General features: G+C 43.2%; 1 protein-coding gene across 2 annotated transcripts in view; it reads right to left on the bottom strand.

The window, feature by feature from the left end:
• Positions 1 to 33: 33 nt before the first annotated feature.
• The window catches only part of PIGL (phosphatidylinositol glycan anchor biosynthesis class L), a 56,034-nt gene continuing 38,028 nt past the window's right edge, over positions 34 to 18,039 (bottom strand). Inside the window, exons 4-8 of one of the 2 annotated variants that reach the window (XR_016459212.1) lie at positions 13,613 to 13,680; positions 5,642 to 5,673; positions 1,932 to 2,065; positions 701 to 1,600; positions 34 to 580 (exon numbers count right to left, since the gene is read on the bottom strand). Coding sequence is in view for 1 of the 2 variants with exons in the window: in XM_031591628.2 (XP_031447488.2) it covers positions 1,466 to 1,600; positions 1,932 to 2,065; positions 5,642 to 5,673; positions 13,613 to 13,680 (369 nt within the window). In the remaining variant the exon portion in view is untranslated. Of the gene's footprint in view, positions 1,601 to 1,931; positions 2,066 to 5,641; positions 5,674 to 13,612; positions 13,681 to 18,039 lie in introns of both variants that reach the window. The other variant, XM_031591628.2, reaches the window with a different exon arrangement.

The raw sequence follows: 18,039 nt of genomic DNA, 5'->3' as shown, positions 1-18,039 counted from the left end.
GACTCGTACTTTGGTAATTCATCCTTAGCTATGGTAAAGCTTAATCACAATAAACACAGCAAAGTTTTAAAAATAATGAAGTCTGGCTTTCAAAAATGTCCTATAAAGTGTTCTATATAAGATAATCTCTTGCTTAGGACGAAGAACTAGCTTGTGCTGTTTTTTCTCCAATAACTTCAGTGAACTTACCATGCATTGAGAGTTAAAGGGGCTTTGAAAGAGCTTACTAGGCTCAGGTTCAGAAAAGCATTTATTACAGGTGCTTAAATGTATGCAGTAGAGGGACCACTGAAGTTATCCGCGTGATTAAAAGTACTGCTTTGCTTAAGCCTGGACTTGCTTATGGTTTTAAGGCTGAGTTGGCATATGCATACTGAATTCAGCAGTCATACTTTTGTAACAGTGGACACATGCTCGACTACAACCAAGAACTCACCTGTTGTCTTGAGCAGGATGTGCTCAAAGCAGCACATCATGATCTGGCAGTTTAGGTTCTCATCTTGACAGTGCACTGCCTAGCAGTGCAGATGCAGGGAAGATGTGCCAGCAGATGCAAGCCCACATTAATGAGTGCAAAGGCCTACAGAAACATGAAGTATTGCTGACTTCGCTACACTGTAGCCTGCAGAATCCCAAATCATTCCTAAAATCTCTGTGTATCCTAAGGAATTAATCACTGAAAGCTGGCATCTTCACTTACCTTTTAACACAAAGGGTGAGGATCTTTAACTCCTGCAGTTGTCTTTCACATAAGCGGAACAACTTCTGAAACACTGCTTGCTATTTTTGTCTCCATGTGTTCTACAAAAGACTCAGTTACAGTCTGGGTCTCTTCCAACTCATTCTTAGATCCTACTGAGACTCTTTTGAGTTGATCTCAAGCCCCATATTCTGAAGCAAGAAGAAATGCTTGCATTTCATGAGGGATGCTCTGGGAAAGGGGAGCCTGCAACACAGTGCATCTCAAAGCAGCAGCAGTAGCAGCAAAGATCAGTGCAAATAGAAAAAATAAATGCTTTATTCATAAGCTTCGGCTTTTTAAAAGTTCTGATTGAGTAAGATGGGTCTTGTAGTTTGATTTTATCTGTGAAGATAGAACATAAAAGTCACTCCTAATATTTGGATTTTACAAAAGTACCAAGAGATAAAGGTGCGAAGCTGTCTTCATAACTGTGTCCAGAGGAAAAATAGCTTGTGCCATATCTTCTCTAGCAGAGTATCCCTTCTTTTGAGTCCTTATTAGGCTAATTCAATTTTCATGTCCTATTTAAGTTTCTACAGTGAGAAAATAGTGCTGTTAAACCCTCTTCATCTCAACGTATCAGGGAACAAGATTCAGAAGAAAGTTTATATACAACCTGCTTTTTGTAGTCTGAAAGAACACTACACAGAGAGAATCCCGTCCTCTTGAGTGTCTAATAATTGGGGTTTCTTTAGAGGTTGTCCTGGCACAGTTTTTTTTGGCTCATTCTTTTACTCCCTGAGTTGTAAGCGTTGTCTTTTCTAGAAGGTGGAGAGAATTGATCACCACGTAACGTGAGAAAAGCATATAGATGCGGCGAAACCAGAGGAGCTGGCTGTGATGACACTGCATGGCTCTCTAGAAGGAAAAACAGTTGAGAAACCATTACAAAAACCTTCCTGACCCAATACGACTGCAGTTTTCAGTGTCCCAGACTTTACATCTTCAAATTCAAAATACAATGATCTCTGAGCTGTAAATCTACTCAGCCCTGTCCTACTATCCACGCAACACATGAAGCAAAGCTATTCATCCATTCATATTTCACAAATCACTGAAGACTGTTCACTAGTGGCATTTATAAGCTACAGATATAATTACCTGTGAAGATGACCTGAACCTTCGGACCAGAGTCTTTGCAATGATTATAAGTTATTCAAACAAGTTAAGCAAGTACAAAGAGTCTCACCCTGGCTTGCTGAGTCTCTTCTTCTGTGAGTATGAAGAGCACATCTCTGGGCAGGAGGCAGGAAAGGGGCACATCCAGGATGGAGATGTACTTCCGCAGGAGATTTACTGACTCTAGGACAAGCACACGGCATCCTAGGCAGAAAAACAGGATAGATATTACAGAACAACAGAACTGTTGTAAGGTGTCCATCTCTCTAGGCACAGCAGGTCTTTGCAGATTCCCCTATACTGTTCTTATTGCACAAAAGGGATATGTGATCTTGTTTTTGTGGAAGTAACACATCAGCCAGGTTCAATGGCAGTGGCTGCAATTCTCAGTGAGCTCTCACAGCATTTGTCAAATTTTTGATGAAATTTTACTCTTCCCGTGCTTTATCCTTGAAAACAGTTGTTCACAAATGTATGTAGTGCCAAAAAGCAGTGCCATGAGTAAGGCGTGACTGCAAAGGGAAGGCTGCTTTTCCCTGGTAAGCAGGCTGCAGGTTGGACATGCCTGATGTAATGGAAATTTAAAACAGCTGTCTCTGGTTCATCAACAAAAATAAGATTTCCTCTTTCTACTCCACTTCTTAGTTACAGAAAAAAAAAAAATACAAGATTCAGGAATGGTTGTATCAAACATTAAGTCAGGGTGGCAGTTACACTTCAGAGTTCTAGAATTCATTGCTCAGATATTCATGATGAAGGGACTGTATTAAGATTATATCGACTAGGATTTTCTTTTTTTTTTTTCCCCCCAATTTTGAAGAGACCTCTGAACTCAAAAGTTAATTCCTTTTTAATTTCTATTCTTTTTTTAAAAACTATGTCTAAATTGTCTTTACTGATGAGCTCAGAGCTACTGATGGTCCCAGTAAGAGCTTATAGCTCTCAAAAGAGCTGCTTTGGGATTTCTTAGGGCTCAGAACCTGCTGTGATCATACTCCATGCTTTAGATACTGTACTGCAGTCCAAGAGGAAAGGCCAAAGTTGCTGTGTAGACATGCAGTCAGATACGCCATTAGATTTCCAATGAGACAAAGAACAATGCTGAATTGCTACAAGGCTGCATAATCGTTTTAGTGACACGCTCACTTTGCTGCAATGAGTCTTGCTTTAATCCAACCAAAACCTGCGATGGCAGCACATGGCAGCCCTGACCAACTCCAACACATTTCCTTACCTTTCAATCCCTTTCTTTCCTCTCTCCTTCAAAAGAAAACAGCAAAGCCCTCCTGCAGCTGCCGGCAGATGGCAGCCCGAGGCAGCTGCAAACGCACAGCCTGGCTGGGTCACTGCAAGCACCTCCTGTGCTGGTGGCCCTGTGGTCAGAACCATGTCATTGCTGTGCCACGTTGCTGCTCCCTGCTGCAGCCTCGGCTGCTCAACCTTGCAAGGTCACCGTGTGGGTCCCTGTGGAGCTGCAGCTGTGCAATGCTGTCTGGGAGGACCGACAGCAGTGCCAAGTTCCCTGCAGTGTGTCCCTGGGACGTGCGGGAACGCAGGCAGCTGGGTGACCGGGTGGCCTGTGTCACCTCCTGATAGCCCGGCTGCTCACGGTCCTCCCTGACATGTCACAGACTGAGCAGTTGCTGTTTAGCTGCCATAAGGTTTCAGCCTGCTGTCACGAAGGATGCTCTGCAGTGACAAGTGTGTTGCTGCTCCACACAGAAGTGCTCTGACAGCTTTTACTTGGCACTAAAGGCACTTCTCGTTTCCAAGTAGCAAATCTGCGCTCTTTTTAACTCTAGAATGCACCAGCCCTCTTCCTCAGAACAGCAAAGCCTGCAGGTTCTGTTCCTGCTATTCCTCAAACAGCTGCAACCAAACTCAGTATTTGGTATTCATCACTTGGGCCTCCTGGGCCCCCATCGGTCAGATCAGGCAAAGCCGTGGGCATTCAAGCTTCACAACATGAAGGGCACTGTAAGAGCCTTCTGTGTCAGTGATATGACAAGGATCTCCACATGCTGACAGCAAGGGCTGCTCTGCATGGGAACGTGAGATGAAGCGAAGCAGGGAAGGAATGTACAGTTCAGTGAGAGATGGAAAAGGATTGAGAGAAACAGACTGCACCCTGCCAAGCAGGGTAAGAGAAGTGCTGCCATTGATGAGTCTACTCCTATGACACCAGCAGGTGAAGCTCTTCAGAGCCTGTTGTGCCTGTGACCTGGGCAGGACAGGATTAACAGTGTAATACAACCTCTCTAGGTTGGCAGAAAGGGCAAGATCAATATAGCTAGTGGATTAGACCTAGAATAGAAGCACATAAAGCCTGTTTGGCTTGGCTTCCTACTTTCAAATTGCTTATGCAGCAAGTATGCCTAGAGTGAGATTATTAGCAGATCTACACATGCTAAGGGCTTGCACTGCTCCTAACAGACATCAGCGCACCAATTCTTTTGAAAGAGTGGTGGTTAAAGCTGGACAGGGCCAGCAATTGGGGTGGATTCATACCAGCAGCTGTTTTGGCTTCTAAAAACAAGCCTACGTGCTTGTGCCTGGCCCGGCCAACTTGATTACAGATTATAAAAAGCCTGCTGTCTTTATGCTGGCTAAGGGCATTAGAAAGCAAAGCAGGATATTTAGGGTGTTCATTTGCATATCAGTGAGGCAATGCAAGGCTTAGCTGGCTTTTGCATTTGCAGAGAGATTTTGTCTGGATTCCCTGATCACATGAGCTTACACGGGTTCACCCACAAATACTTCCCTCTTACCAACAGCAGAGCAGGACATTTCCATGGCCTGAACATGCCTTTCAGCTCTATCCAGACAGCCTCAATCCCAGCATCACTCTTGTTTCATTAAGCCCCTCTGATGCACAGCCCTGCACGCCTGCCAGATCAAATTATAAATACCAGGAATTTCAATGAGACTGGAACTATATTTGGAAAGGCTTAGCATAAGCAGCAGCATGGGAGCTCCCCGTTCCTTTGGCATTTGTAGGTCATGTCAGATGTGATGTAATCAGAGCAGCAAGGCTTTCATATAGCTTCAGGAGTTTCATGATGCTGCTAGAGAAATGGAAATGCTATCTACACGTGGGTCTGTTTCAAACCTGAACCAATTTGAGGCACAGCCCATCCAGTCTATTCAGGACCACATTATATCTAATGTCCATATCTAAACCAGAATGAACTGAGCACAGAGCTGGTTTGGTCTAGAAAATACCTGACATCTAGCAGCAACATCTACCACTGCAGTTCCTTGTTCTTTCTCTGTACCACATACAGCACATATGCAGCTCTTTGCTGTTATTTCACAATTCCTAGGAAAGGAGTTGGCATTAATGCTATTTTTCTTAGATGGCAGAATTGAAGAGACTAGAGCGAGAGCTCAGTTATAGGGCATTTTGCCATCTTGGCCCCAGCTCTCTCCACTAGATCTTGGTCTGCAATGTGCTACTATCAGGGAATAAAACTGATTTTGCCCTTATATTCAAGCAAGATGGCAAGAATCATAGAGCAGACACCAAGTCACACTACTGATACAGGACAACCCCAAAGGATAGGAAAGGCATAGGTTCCCCAAACCAGACAGGAAAGTGACTGCAGAGGAGACTAAGCTGGTGAAAGGCTGCAGGGAGATAAAAGAGCAAGAAAGGGTTCAGTTGTGGGTTTCATTTGCATTTCAAATAGAGATGGATTTGGCAGATGAAGCCCTGGACAGAATGCGCATGTGAAAGATTGCCTAATGTGTGCAGAGTCCTGGCTGTTTTGTGTGACATACCTTCAGGTAACTTCCTCTCTGAATGCAGGTACCTGTGAATGAAGAGATACATGGAGGTAAACAATAATGAAGTTACTCAAATCTTGATCTTATAGACACGGACTCTGTATTAACTCCTTTCTCTTAATACACATTTATAATAGTTGACCCTAAAAGAAAGTTAAGGAGCAGACACTGGAGGCGTCTGTCAGGCAGTAGTAAGCCTCAATCCCCACGTTAATCTGCCATTTCTTTTCTATGCTGGCTGCTGGGGACACAGCACAAATAAGCTCCATAAATCCAATTCACTCTCAAACTTCTGTTGCACTAAGGAAAACTGTAGGAGACTGCCAAAGGTTATTTACCTTTGATAGCATTTGCTCTTACAGGTCTGTCTGCTGACCAGAAACATAGCTGACAGCTCCTGCTTGGGGACCCACTTCCTCCTTTCTAACCTGTGCTGGCACTGGGACAATCCAAGAATTTGCTCCAACTTGCTGCTCAATAAGACTTTGATCTGTTCATGACTTTTACCTGGGGAATTTCTGTGGCACAGACACATCCTTTGGAATAGAATGAGGGGACATTTTTTTTTTTCTGCTCTGGCCCGTAGTTCATAGTGACAGAACACCTACACTTGCATCACCATTTGAATGCCTCCAGATTTGGCCCATCAAAGGGATGGGAGGAAGCAGGTCTCCAGCAGATGGCACTCAGAGCTGTCCCACACCCAGGCTTGCTCTTCCATTAGAAAAAGATATCCAAACAATGGAACATTTGCCAAAAAGAGAAAGGAAATAAAAAAAGGAAAGTTATTTAACCCTGTGTAATATTTAAAAAGATTGTTATCGTCTTTATAGTGGTGTATTTAACAAAGGACAACATGACAGTTCATGTGTAAATCAGCCAGGATAAAACATACATTATATGTAAACTGTTATGTTTCTCCAGTCACTTTCAAACTAGGATTATCTCTGGCTGTTGGTTAAGTTCAAGGAAAAGGATTAGCTACACAGGAGTAGACAAAATAGGAAGCACTGAAATATGAATAGCCAAAGCAATTCAAAGCAAAAGCCAAGCCAGAAATGCAGGTCATGGCAGAACTCAAACAACAATCAGAAGACATATGCCTTAAATAGATTCTCTTGCCAGTGGTCTCCTCCAGAGCCAAAGATCAACAAGCAATACCATTTTCTACTAAACAGTGGCCCTGTAATATTGGCTTAGCCCCCCTTACACCCCGCTACTCAAGTCCTACTGTACAGACCAAGACTGTCAACGTTGCTCTGTAAACACTACCAGCAATTTTTCAGAGGCAAGGGAAAGGTTTAAATATCTCCATTAATGTGTGCTCTGCTCTTCTGCCAGAAGTTTCTTCCCCTCCAGCTAGAATCTGGCCACCCAAAGTGGTGATTCAGCACTCGGTAAAGCTAGCAGGGTGGGAACTTGCTTTAAAATAAACTTGAAGAGAAAAAGCAGTGAGGGGTGGGAAATCTGGCTACCTATCCCAAGTCCTAGTGCCTGTTCTGCATGTGCTGCTGCTGTACTGAGAGGCTGTCAAAGCACTAACGGACAGCAAGTTAAAGGTTGTGAAGAGCTGTTCCACTAGAGAACTAATAATCACCATTTCTGGCCACTAGAAACAGAAACAAAGAGAGATCCAGTTTATATGGAAATGTTCCAGCAGGAGCAGGGGGGCACCTTCAGCATGGAAGGAAAGTTTGGTCCAGCAGAAAATTAAGGGGCTTGTGTTTGTGTAAAGGTTCAGAGGCACACAAACTACATATTTTGGTTAAGGAAAGGTCTTCAACACTGCAGCCAGAGAGACTTGATACTGATCTGGAAGAACAGGCACAGAGAAACTCGGATCATTTCCTTATCCTTTTTGTCCTGAGCCAAATAGTTCAGCTCCGTGCAGAGCTCTCAGAATGGACTCCACCCAGGTGCAGAGGAATTGCAGCCTTGCTCATTCGTATTTCTCAGGCTAGAGCTGGCAATGAACTGTGTGGTTGCAGAAAGAGAGAGAGAGAAACAGAGGAAGAGAGAAAGCAACATGTTCATAAAACTAGCCAATCCTCCCCCAAATCAATCTTCTTGCTCCCATCTCCACCCTGCTGAAGCTTTCTCCATGGGACACTTCCAAGTAGGGAAGAGGTTGCAGCTGTCTGTTGTTGCCATTTTGGGAATGTTGTTTTATAGATTGGACTTGCTGTGGTTTGGGTGAAATGAAAGAGTTTGGCATAAAATCTTGACAAGTCAAACACAAACAGGCTCTTTTTTTAGCAGTGTTTTTGTGTTTTTCTTCCAAAGAGACCTTTTATAAAAATTCTTTTCTTTTAAATATAGAGCTCAATTCCCATCCACCCACCAAATCCCAAAGGCCAGCTGATTTCAAGGTACTTCTCACTGCACCCCCTGTTAGAGCTTTTGTAGGTTTCAGATCCACATTTGAAACAAAGTGCAACCCTCTGCAAAGAAGAGCTCCAAAATACTATGAGACTTGTGATGGCACCCACCATTTCTGCACTGCAAGGACCATCCCTCAAGGACCAGCAGCTTTGAAAGCTGCTCCTGTCTGTAGCTACCACCTGCATCTGCCCAGCAGAAAAACCTGAAGAGGCCAACAAACCCCATTCTGCAAACTGCTGAATGGAGACAGCTCCTGAATCCTTTATTCAGCCTACTTCAATGAAAGCTGTCAGCAAAGCAAGTGGGCTAAAGTACAGACCCCTGATAGCAGCCTGTGAAGGCAAGAAGGGATAAGTCAAAATGGAACTGGGATCTCTGCCTCAGGGAACACAGAACTCCTTTGGGTTAGAAGTGGGACTGATGCTCAGGTGGGTGGATCACAGCTTTGGTAATGTTCTCTTCTGTGAACAATTTCTCACTGAAATCAATGACTTCACTCTCCAATTAGATCTGGGTGCCAAAGGCAAAACCCTTCACTGTGCTACGCTGGATGCTGTAGAGCCCTGGGGAAATGCAGTTTTCAAGAGCACAGCAAAAGAATGGATGTCTTAAAGATATGCTGGGGCTCCATTTAGGATCCTAACCTCTAATCTGCCCAATTAATCTGATGAAACAGATGTGAAAGAGGAAGAACAGTTAGTCTCCTAGGAATCACCAAGACATAAGAGGGATATACTTGCCAGATGTTGAATGTTTACTATCTGGAATGCCTCCTCCCTCCCTAACTGGACTTTCTGGCTGCCTTTCCATGCACCCTGAACTACACCATATAACAACATGCAGCTTTTTAAACACTATTCAGACACTCTGTACTCACGTGTATCACAGTGGTGAAAGACTGTTCCATCATTCAGAAAAAAAAGTGGCGATTCAGAGATTTTCCAGTTGACAGAGCTTCTCTTTGGCTCTGTGCTTAGGTCCCTGCACTGGGAGAAGAACATGCAGTGTCACTGCTCCAGTCATGCTGCTAGCAGTCTAGTGACACTGGGAAGGACATTCCTTCAGGCTGTTTCTTCAGGAAAAAAAAAAAACAAACCTTCTTGGTGGAAGGGAATCCCTGCTGACTACCAACAATACAGTGCCTTGTGTGCAACCTTACCTAATGGCTCCCACCAGGACCGTGGAAGGGCACTGGGGTGAATGAGCTTAGTCAAACTAAGGAATGAGATAAAATCTAGGAGGAAATAGTCAGCTAGATACCTAATTGATGTATGCCAGGCATGGGGCAGTCATCTGAGGGGAAAGGACAGAAACTCAGGATAAAAAACAGAGGACATTTCTTTCCTGACCTTGAGGACAGAGTCTGGGTCCAACCACAGCTACCATTCACAAATTCTCCCATTACTTAGGACATTTGAGAGCGTTAAAAACAAAATACCAGAAGTGAGCTGAACTGTCAAAGGACAGACTGAAACATAAGATACTGCACCCTGTTATTTCTCCCATCCTCTTTATTTTGCAGGAACCCTACAACTCTGTTAAGGCCTAAAGAATCCCAACCATACACATCAGTGACACAAAAAATCCTTTTCCAAGGTGGAGCAAATAATAGTTGGTTTGGAAGAAGGATTTTCTGGGAGAAAGCAAGGGAAATAACAAGACTGTAGTCTGCTTTGAAAACATATATGAGATGTCACTCATTTGAAATATGTGGGCTACAGCTGCTTAAAAGGAGTGAGGGATCAGAGTCCCATTCTAGCCCTGCACTGTAAAAAGACCTGCAATAAAAATGGTAGATAGGGACCCATACACTGTCATCAAGCTAATTATCACAGAAACAGCTTGTTTCTTGCTCAACATGTTCTTAAAGACCTGAACTTAGAAAATCAATACAAGCACTGAGCTTTGTAGAGATGTAATCCAGTTGGCAGCTTTTGGAATCAGTACCTACCAAATATGTGGGATTTGGCTGGACAATGCTGATCGTTGTTTTGATACACTTATTTGAAACTGGCATTTCATCAGACCTCCTCTTTGAGAAAACCCTGGTGCAAACCACCCTCACAGTGCTACATACCATGGCATTCATAAAAGGGGGCACTCAGAAGTCAAGCTGTGACACATAAGTGCAAAAAGGCATTGGTGGCACTCAAGCTGCATCACAATCAACTCAAGAGAGATAAAGCATTAAGCTCCCAAATATCATTTCTGCAGCAATATCACAGTCTCATTTACAACCTACCACTGAGCTGATGGATGTTAAGAAACATCCTGAAAGACTGAGAGGTGTTTTTCTAAATTGAACTGATGAGAAAAAGCTCAGCTAATGATTCTTTGATGTAGCTTTTTATATGGCATCGTTGATACAAGTTTTATGGATGCAGTTGCTATAACAACATAATGCATGGTTAAATATAGTAGCTCCTATTTTCCACTCAGTTTGTTCTGCCCTAAGCAGACAAGGACTATTCTTTTCTGTTCTAGGTGGGATGAAGTGGATTTGATTGCTCGCTGAAAAAAACAAATGTTACAGTCCTTCCTCCCCCTCACAGTGGCCATTTCTCCCCACCTTAAGCAAGCAAATAACAAAATCAACAGCCCTCCATTTGCTAGGCAAGAAGGCTTGTATAAAAATCAAAATGCAAGATGACTCATACAAAACTAGAACTCCTTGATATTACATGTGATCTCAGTGCAAACACTGTCATTTCAAAGTGCAGGAAAGAGAGGTTCTCAAATATTCCTGTCACGTATTATTTACCATGGTTATTATTGTTCTGCTTTAGTGACTGACCAAATACTAAGAAAGGGAATTAAGTGACCCTGATGTCACTTGAGACCTGTTTATCCTTGTGAATTTGTGCACAGGGTCCAGTCTTGGCCACAGGGAAAGTTCCTACTTTGAGGATAAAGGAGAATTATGTTGCCAAATCAAGGCCACATGGAAAGAAATAGAGCTACAGAGAATTGCATTCTATTCCCTCTTCTTTGCTATAGTGTTGGGTTTTTCTTTCTTTTCTTTTTTTGTTTCTTTTGATGTTTTTTGATTTTTTTTTTCTCAATCTGGAAGGCAGAACTGAAATACTCCCAGGGGAGACTGAAATCAAATAGCAATTTGTGTTCCTCCCCCATCCTATTTTTGGGTATTTTTTTTTTTCCCCTTCGTATTTTTCCCTTGCAAAAGAAGAAACCCACTCTCAAACCTTGGCATTTCACAGATCTGAAGGCTAGACATATAACAGCATCTAGACTCCTTGCAGGGTGTCACAAGGATATTTGGTGCAAGTGGAAGGAGCATTGCTTCTGAATAGCTTCTGCTCTTCTGAACATAACTTCTGTCCCAGACCCTAGAAAGGTTATTTACATTCTTAGCAGATAATGCTGAGAATCTGCTCAGTTATGACCATTTCCTGAACTGCTGTGCTCCTTGCAGCTGTTTAATAATTTGTATCTCCTGAAGCAAGGAGCTGTGGAATGGATCACATGGCCTGTTGTACCTCTGGCTCTTACAGCAAGCAACCTCTTAGTGGGCGTAAGGTCAGTCTCCACAGTCAGAGAACTTCCAAAAGAGCTGAGTGTTGCTGCATCAGCCTTCTGCTTCACCCTTTCCACTTGCTGTCACAGCAGAGGCAGAGTCCTGCAGACCTCATTTAAAGATGGCTGAGAAATAAATGCATTCCATATAATACCTAGAGAAGAGAGTTAATTTGTCTTTTTGCTGCCATGTAGCACTCGGGCCCTGGGGGCAGCAACCTCTGCTCTGCAAAGCCCTGCTAGCAGGGGGTATGTGAGAAGCCCCACACATGCTCCTGATGCAGCCTGCACTAGCCAGTATATAAGAACTCACCAGGGCACTGAAAATCAGGAGTGATACAGTCACGCTCTACTTCTTCCATGACACAAACTGAAAACTAATGAGAGCAAGCAAGACACTAAAAATAAAATTAACCTTTCGGTGACCACAGCATCACTCCTGCCACACACAGATGACTGAGTTGCCATGCTTATTTCTGCTGATTCAGGACCAGAAAAGAGATGAGACACAAACTGGTCCTTCGTTAATGAGAGCTGCTTATATATTCAGATACAAGTGAGACCACCTCATCAGCTCAGGGCAATATTCTGCTTAGGCTAAGGACTAATGCAAAAATCTGGGCTCAAGGGGCCTCCAGATAAAGAATACTTCTCAGGAAGATACTCTGAGACAAGAAAAAGGTTAACAATCCCCTATGCATACATAGGAAACCTACAGCGCAAAGGTGGGAAAGTGATTTCTGCACAAAGTGACACAAAAGAAGAGTTGGGATAATAGTTGATACAGCTGCTACCTTGTTTTCCCTATATCTTTTTGGGACATAGGGGGATATCTAACAGTCTGTCTTCTATTTCTATTTGCAAGCCCTATGGCAAACTGTCTGAGCAAACACTGAGGGTTCCAGGTAGCTGGAAGCTCTCTGCTACCTCTGCAAATGTGTAAGCATCAGCCATCAACCTCTGTCCTTTGCTCACCCCTCAAGCAACACTGTGCTGGAAAGCATCTCACCACTTAGTCCAAACAAATGCACTGTTTACTTTATCTTAACAGAAAGAAGGGAAGTGAAGTTATTTCAGAAGAGCCATGATCTCCTCTAACACTGAGTTCCAGCCATCAGACAGGATCAAAGATTCTCAGCATCTTCCCAGAGGAGCTCAGTAGGTCCCAGTAATGGGATATGTGGCTCTGTAGCTTTCTTCAATCAAGTAAGAAAGGAAAATGACTACGATGTTGGAGATCCAGAGTTACTTGAATTGCACAGATGATTCAGAAAACAAATGGGTGCTAAAAATACAAGATAAACTTGCAAAGAGTTCTTCTCATGCCTGGAAAAGACAGGGACGGCTTAAGGGAAATCACGCTAGGACACAATGAAATCTGAATGAGCAGTTAAAATAAAATATGGTTAGCTGCCTTGCCAGGAAAAAATTGGGTGATTTTTGTCTAGCATCCTTCCTACATCACAACACAGAGACAAAGGCTTTCAGAATTTAAAGAATAAAGTGATAAAGCAATGAACTGACTTAGGAAGATCGGTAAATAGGGACAGCTTTAGTGAAAGAGGAATATCCTCTGCCCAGAGTAGTAAATTCAGATAATCAGATGGCATAGAAACATCCGCTTGAACAATGGTGCAGGCGTCTCCAAAATTCAGCTACCACCAGCTCATGCATCTATTCACATACTCACCTCAAACCAGAAATGCAATGATCTGTGGCACACTTCAGTGGAAGTGCATTCACCACACTGCACTAGGAGTAAGAATGTGTCACTGCTCTGAGATCAAGAATTGGAAGAGCAAAAGAGGCCTCAGTGAAAGGAAGACTAGCAAAGCACCAGCAGGTGGAATAATAAAGGGTGCTGTGGGTCATTTACCACATTATAGGAGCTCCTCTAAACAGCATCATGTCCCATGGCCCAGCACACAGGTATGAGCAAAGTTAATATTGCTCTTGGCTCTACCTGGTAATCAACTGCTTACACACAAACACCACGTTCACGCTGTAACACTACAGTGAGGCATCCAACAAACATGCAGAACACTGTACCTTAAAGCAGTGTAGAGAGAAATGTGGTTAGCATGACCACTCACTCCTCCCGCATCAAAAGTTACCACCTGCAAAACAAAACCACAGAACAGAACATTTTGAAGAATAAAGAGACAATGCAATAACCAGCTTTGACATCTAACACAGCACTGTCCCAGGCCATTGTCTCCCAAGAGTTGTTTTTGTGTTGCACAATGTAGCCTTTGTGTGTGAACTCGAGTTACAGAAACACATCTAAACAAATAAGTGAGGACAGTCTGGAACTAAACAACTATACAGTCTAATAGCTTAAACAAGGGAGAAATGATAAGTATCATGTTCCCAACGGCAGGATGCTCTTGTTACTTATTATACAGCCAAAAGGCTACTTTCAGAGTAATCTGATGCAAACTTGTTCTTGTCCCAAGTAGTCCAGCTCTATGAATCACTCTCTCCTGGATCTGAGAACATACCAGAATGTCTGTAAACTGCAGGGTGAGACTATAAGCTTGCTGTGCTGTGATTCAGGACAGACTGCTCTAATAAGAGCAACACAATTGTGCATTACTGTCCTGATTGTAATGAGACTTCATCACACAACAGCAATAGTTGATAATCTGATATGAGAATAAACCTTTTTAAGGAATCAGCTGATTGCCCTCTTTGTACAACCAAATCAGGCTGTCAGCTGAATGAGAAGAGCATGTTGTTTTTCACTTCTCTGCAGGGAGAAACGAGGACTTTTTAATGCAGAAATAACACGTGAAAGTAGCATTAACAAGTTGCTATCCAAAGCGTGGAATACCCTTGGCTCCCAGTCCTCAGAGCCACTCAATAATGTATTGGGGCAAAGCATCCACCCTGAGTGCTCATTCTGCACAGTACTGTGAAGTAGATATCAAAAGATTCCTGCTACCAATCTGGAAGACAAACTGGCAGCACAAAGTGTAGAGCAGACAGGGTATATATGCTGGTACTGGTATGGTTTCCATATGGTGAAAGTGACAGCCCTTCAACAGCATCCAGTTAGGCTTCCACTCTGAAAGAGGCCAAGCAGCAGAGTTCTTCACAGCTCCTTTCTCTGTGACCAGGGAGGAATAAAACTCCCTACATTTCAACCAATATTTGCTTCTTTGCCAGCCCGTTCTTTCTTGAGGGAAGAAAATCTTACTGCCTTGCTTACTCACCACAGCTCCCTCCTCAACATTTATTTTCTAAGAAAGGCTTGAAGTACTGGGTTAATGATCAAGGGAAGATCAAAAACCACCCTGCCCATCCTGCAACTTTCTACTCCACCCTCCAACAGAAGAGGCCCTTTCACACATAGGAGATACCGTGTAAAGGACAGGAAACAGAGACAGTGAAAAATACTTTAAATCCCACAAACTCCAGGCAAACCTGCTAACAAGCCCATCCACCTATAGCACAAGCCCTCAGACAGACCCCCTGCTTTGCCCAGTGGCTGTAGTTGAGTTGCCACCAAGCAGCAGGTGCCTTCTGCTTTGGCTGCTTTAGTGAACATCAGCACTACTTGACAGTCTGCCTGCAGGGACTGCATGGTCTGGAATGGTGCTCAGCTCTCCCTAAGATTATCAGCTTTTTGAGCAGCTCATCTGGGAAAGATGTTATTGAATTCTGTACAGCTTGAGGAACCAGCACAGCACCCTGCATTCTACTGATAAGAAAAAGTGTGCACTGAAGTCACTTCTACCTATAGTGGAGCTCTCCTAACATGACAACATGTCCCACTCGCTACAGGCAGAATAAATTCCTAAGCAGGTGATTAACAGTGTGAGTCTGATAAGGATTGGACTCTCACTTAACCTTTTAACTGTACAGGGACAGAGCAAGCTTTGTCTCTTCTACCTGATAATTTATGTTCACGTAACCTGTATAAATAAAACGTCTTCAAGATTACCACCCTGCTGTAAAACGTGGTTGAAATCAGCCAATGGGCTCTAAAGACTTTTGAAACATGCACACACACAAATACAATTGCATTATACTTGTTTCCTTGGGAAACCAAACTATAAACTCAAGGCAAGCCAAAACACACATTTTCCCTTCTACAGAGAGCACAGAAGAACAAACGAGAAGACCAAGATAAGAGACTACAGTGGGCAGACTAAATAAGCTAATCACTATTTTGACAAAACTGGCTCAGGCCAACTCTAGGAGCACAAAGCTGGGTTAGGAAATGTTCTTGACATGGAAATTATCTGTACAGAAACACCTTTAGAGGTTTTCCTTCTCCACATCTGTTTTGAAATCGGAGCTGCTGTTCTTCATATTGCTGTGGTTATGTAACATCTGAACCAAGTAAAGAGATTGCATGGAGTTCACTTTCAATTGATACTGTCTAATTTACTGCTAGGACAATTACAACTGAATAGCCTGTCTCCTCAACTGCAGAAATCTGTAAACATAATTCCCAAGGTACCTGCACACACTGACCTGGTCACAGCAGCATTCACCTTATCTGCAGATAGGTCATCTTTGTCCTCAGAGATCCTTCAGACTGACTGTGACACACTGGTGATGTCCTGCTATCCAGTGTGTAGCTTCTAGGTCTGTGTTCTAAAACAGAGCACTGATTCCACAGCAACACTGTGGTGCTCATGACTTATAGCAGGCAGCAATCACATGTACATATATTCCTCAAGCTTCGGGGATTAATTTCATTGATGAAAAATCTGAATTTCTTTCTCACATGATGAAGATATTTCTACATGGGAGCATTTGCTTCCTCCACACGGTGCAGCTAGCTCGCGTGCTTCCTTTGAACACATAACCTGAACCAGGCAGATGATGAAATCGAGCAAACAATCAGGGCAGGATGAAGAAACCGGAACATCTTGAAACCCTGGGTTAAAAACAGGCTTAGCCAGTCCTGGGAGCAAAAGGGTAGGATAGGAAATACACTTGATGTGGAAATTATTGCTGAAATCTTCAGGGCAAGAGGGAGTTCCCTCCCCACACCTGTTCTGAAATGGGAGCTGCTGCTGTTGGTGTTGCTGGGTTTTCTTCCGGGTGACCTTGGTATTTAGGATATTGAGCTTTCACTAATGGAAACCAGAGCAGCAGCCAAGACAAACAGGCCCAGAAATCCCTTCCAGAGTGGGGAGAGCACAGAGGAAATTACTCAGTTACAAGCAGAAAACCCCTGAGAGGTCTGGAGCCCATGCTCCCTGTACATGCTGTGTGTGCTGGAGAAGCTGTGTGTCTCCCTCTCTCTTTCTGACATCATACAGTATTTCAGGGCACACACATCTACTCAAGTACACTGCTGTGGATAGAAACGTCTTTCCTTTTTAAGAAGAACCATCCCATAAGGTGCTACAGCAAGAACCTCCGTTCTAATAGCATCATTTCATAGGGTCTGGCTATCTAGACTGATTTGGAGCTGAGCAAAGACAATGGGACTGTTCTGCAAACAGCTGAATGGATAATGTTTCCAGCAGTCTATGGTGGAAGGCATCTTCTAAGAATCTCTTATTGCTGAATTCTGGTCTTGGCACTGCAGCTGCCCCATGCACAGTCTGGACGTCACCTTGTAATCCAAGCTTTGCTGTCACCAAACCTGCAATCCTGAAGAGCAGAATTTCATAATGTGGGGCTGCCTGGGGCCCACACAATACTATGTAACTACGTATGTCATTTCTTTATATGCCAAATACTTTCTAATCTGGATCAAGACTACCCCTGGCTGCTCCCCCAGCACCACTGGCTTTTGCTTACAAATCCAGCAGGCAGGAAATAATTTCCAAAGTCTATAAATTAGTTTTGGCTTTGAGCACACCAACTGTTAATTTCTGTCTGCTCTATTTAGTGTGGAGCTTGGATGAAATATGTCTCTATAGCTCTCAAGAAGATTGAGTTACTCTTGGACTTCCAGGGCAATTGTGGAAATGAGTAACAATGCAATGGAACAAAAGTATGCCTAACACGGTGCCTTGCAATCTTTTCTTTCACACATGCTGGAATTGCAGCATGCTTCTCCACTGCCAGATGACATATGTTCTGTAAATAAAAAAATACCGTTTCCTATGATAAGACTACAGGGAAAACTGGAGAAGTTTTTCCCACGGGGATAGCAAAGACAATGTGTGTCTTCCAGTCACGTTAACTTCAATGAATTAGCTGGATGTGCTGGAAGCTCTGTTAACTTACATTTTGATTAAGCTCTTTTAACATGTTAAGCTAATCTTATCAATTTCACCATTACTGAAACAGACTCAGTTTACCTTTCAAGACAAGGCTACTGTCTCAGGACAGCAGAGATGAGCACAGACTGGCAAACACATAGCAAGTTTGCAGTTCCAAAATGCTGGAAGTTGGACAAAGGCAATTTAGTGCTTGCTTTTTGTTGTTGGCAAACTAAGTCTGCTCTTTCCTGAAAGGTATTACAGCAGGCATTTGAGACCATGTGATTACCTGTGACACTAAAA

Source organism: Phasianus colchicus, chromosome 21 (genome assembly GCF_987193195.1).
Source record: "Phasianus colchicus chromosome 21, bPhaCol1.hap1.1, whole genome shotgun sequence".
Classification (NCBI taxonomy): Eukaryota; Metazoa; Chordata; class Aves; order Galliformes; family Phasianidae; genus Phasianus; species Phasianus colchicus.
Note: the sequence above shows the minus strand (reverse complement) of the source record. Positions and strands in the feature narration are given on the sequence as shown.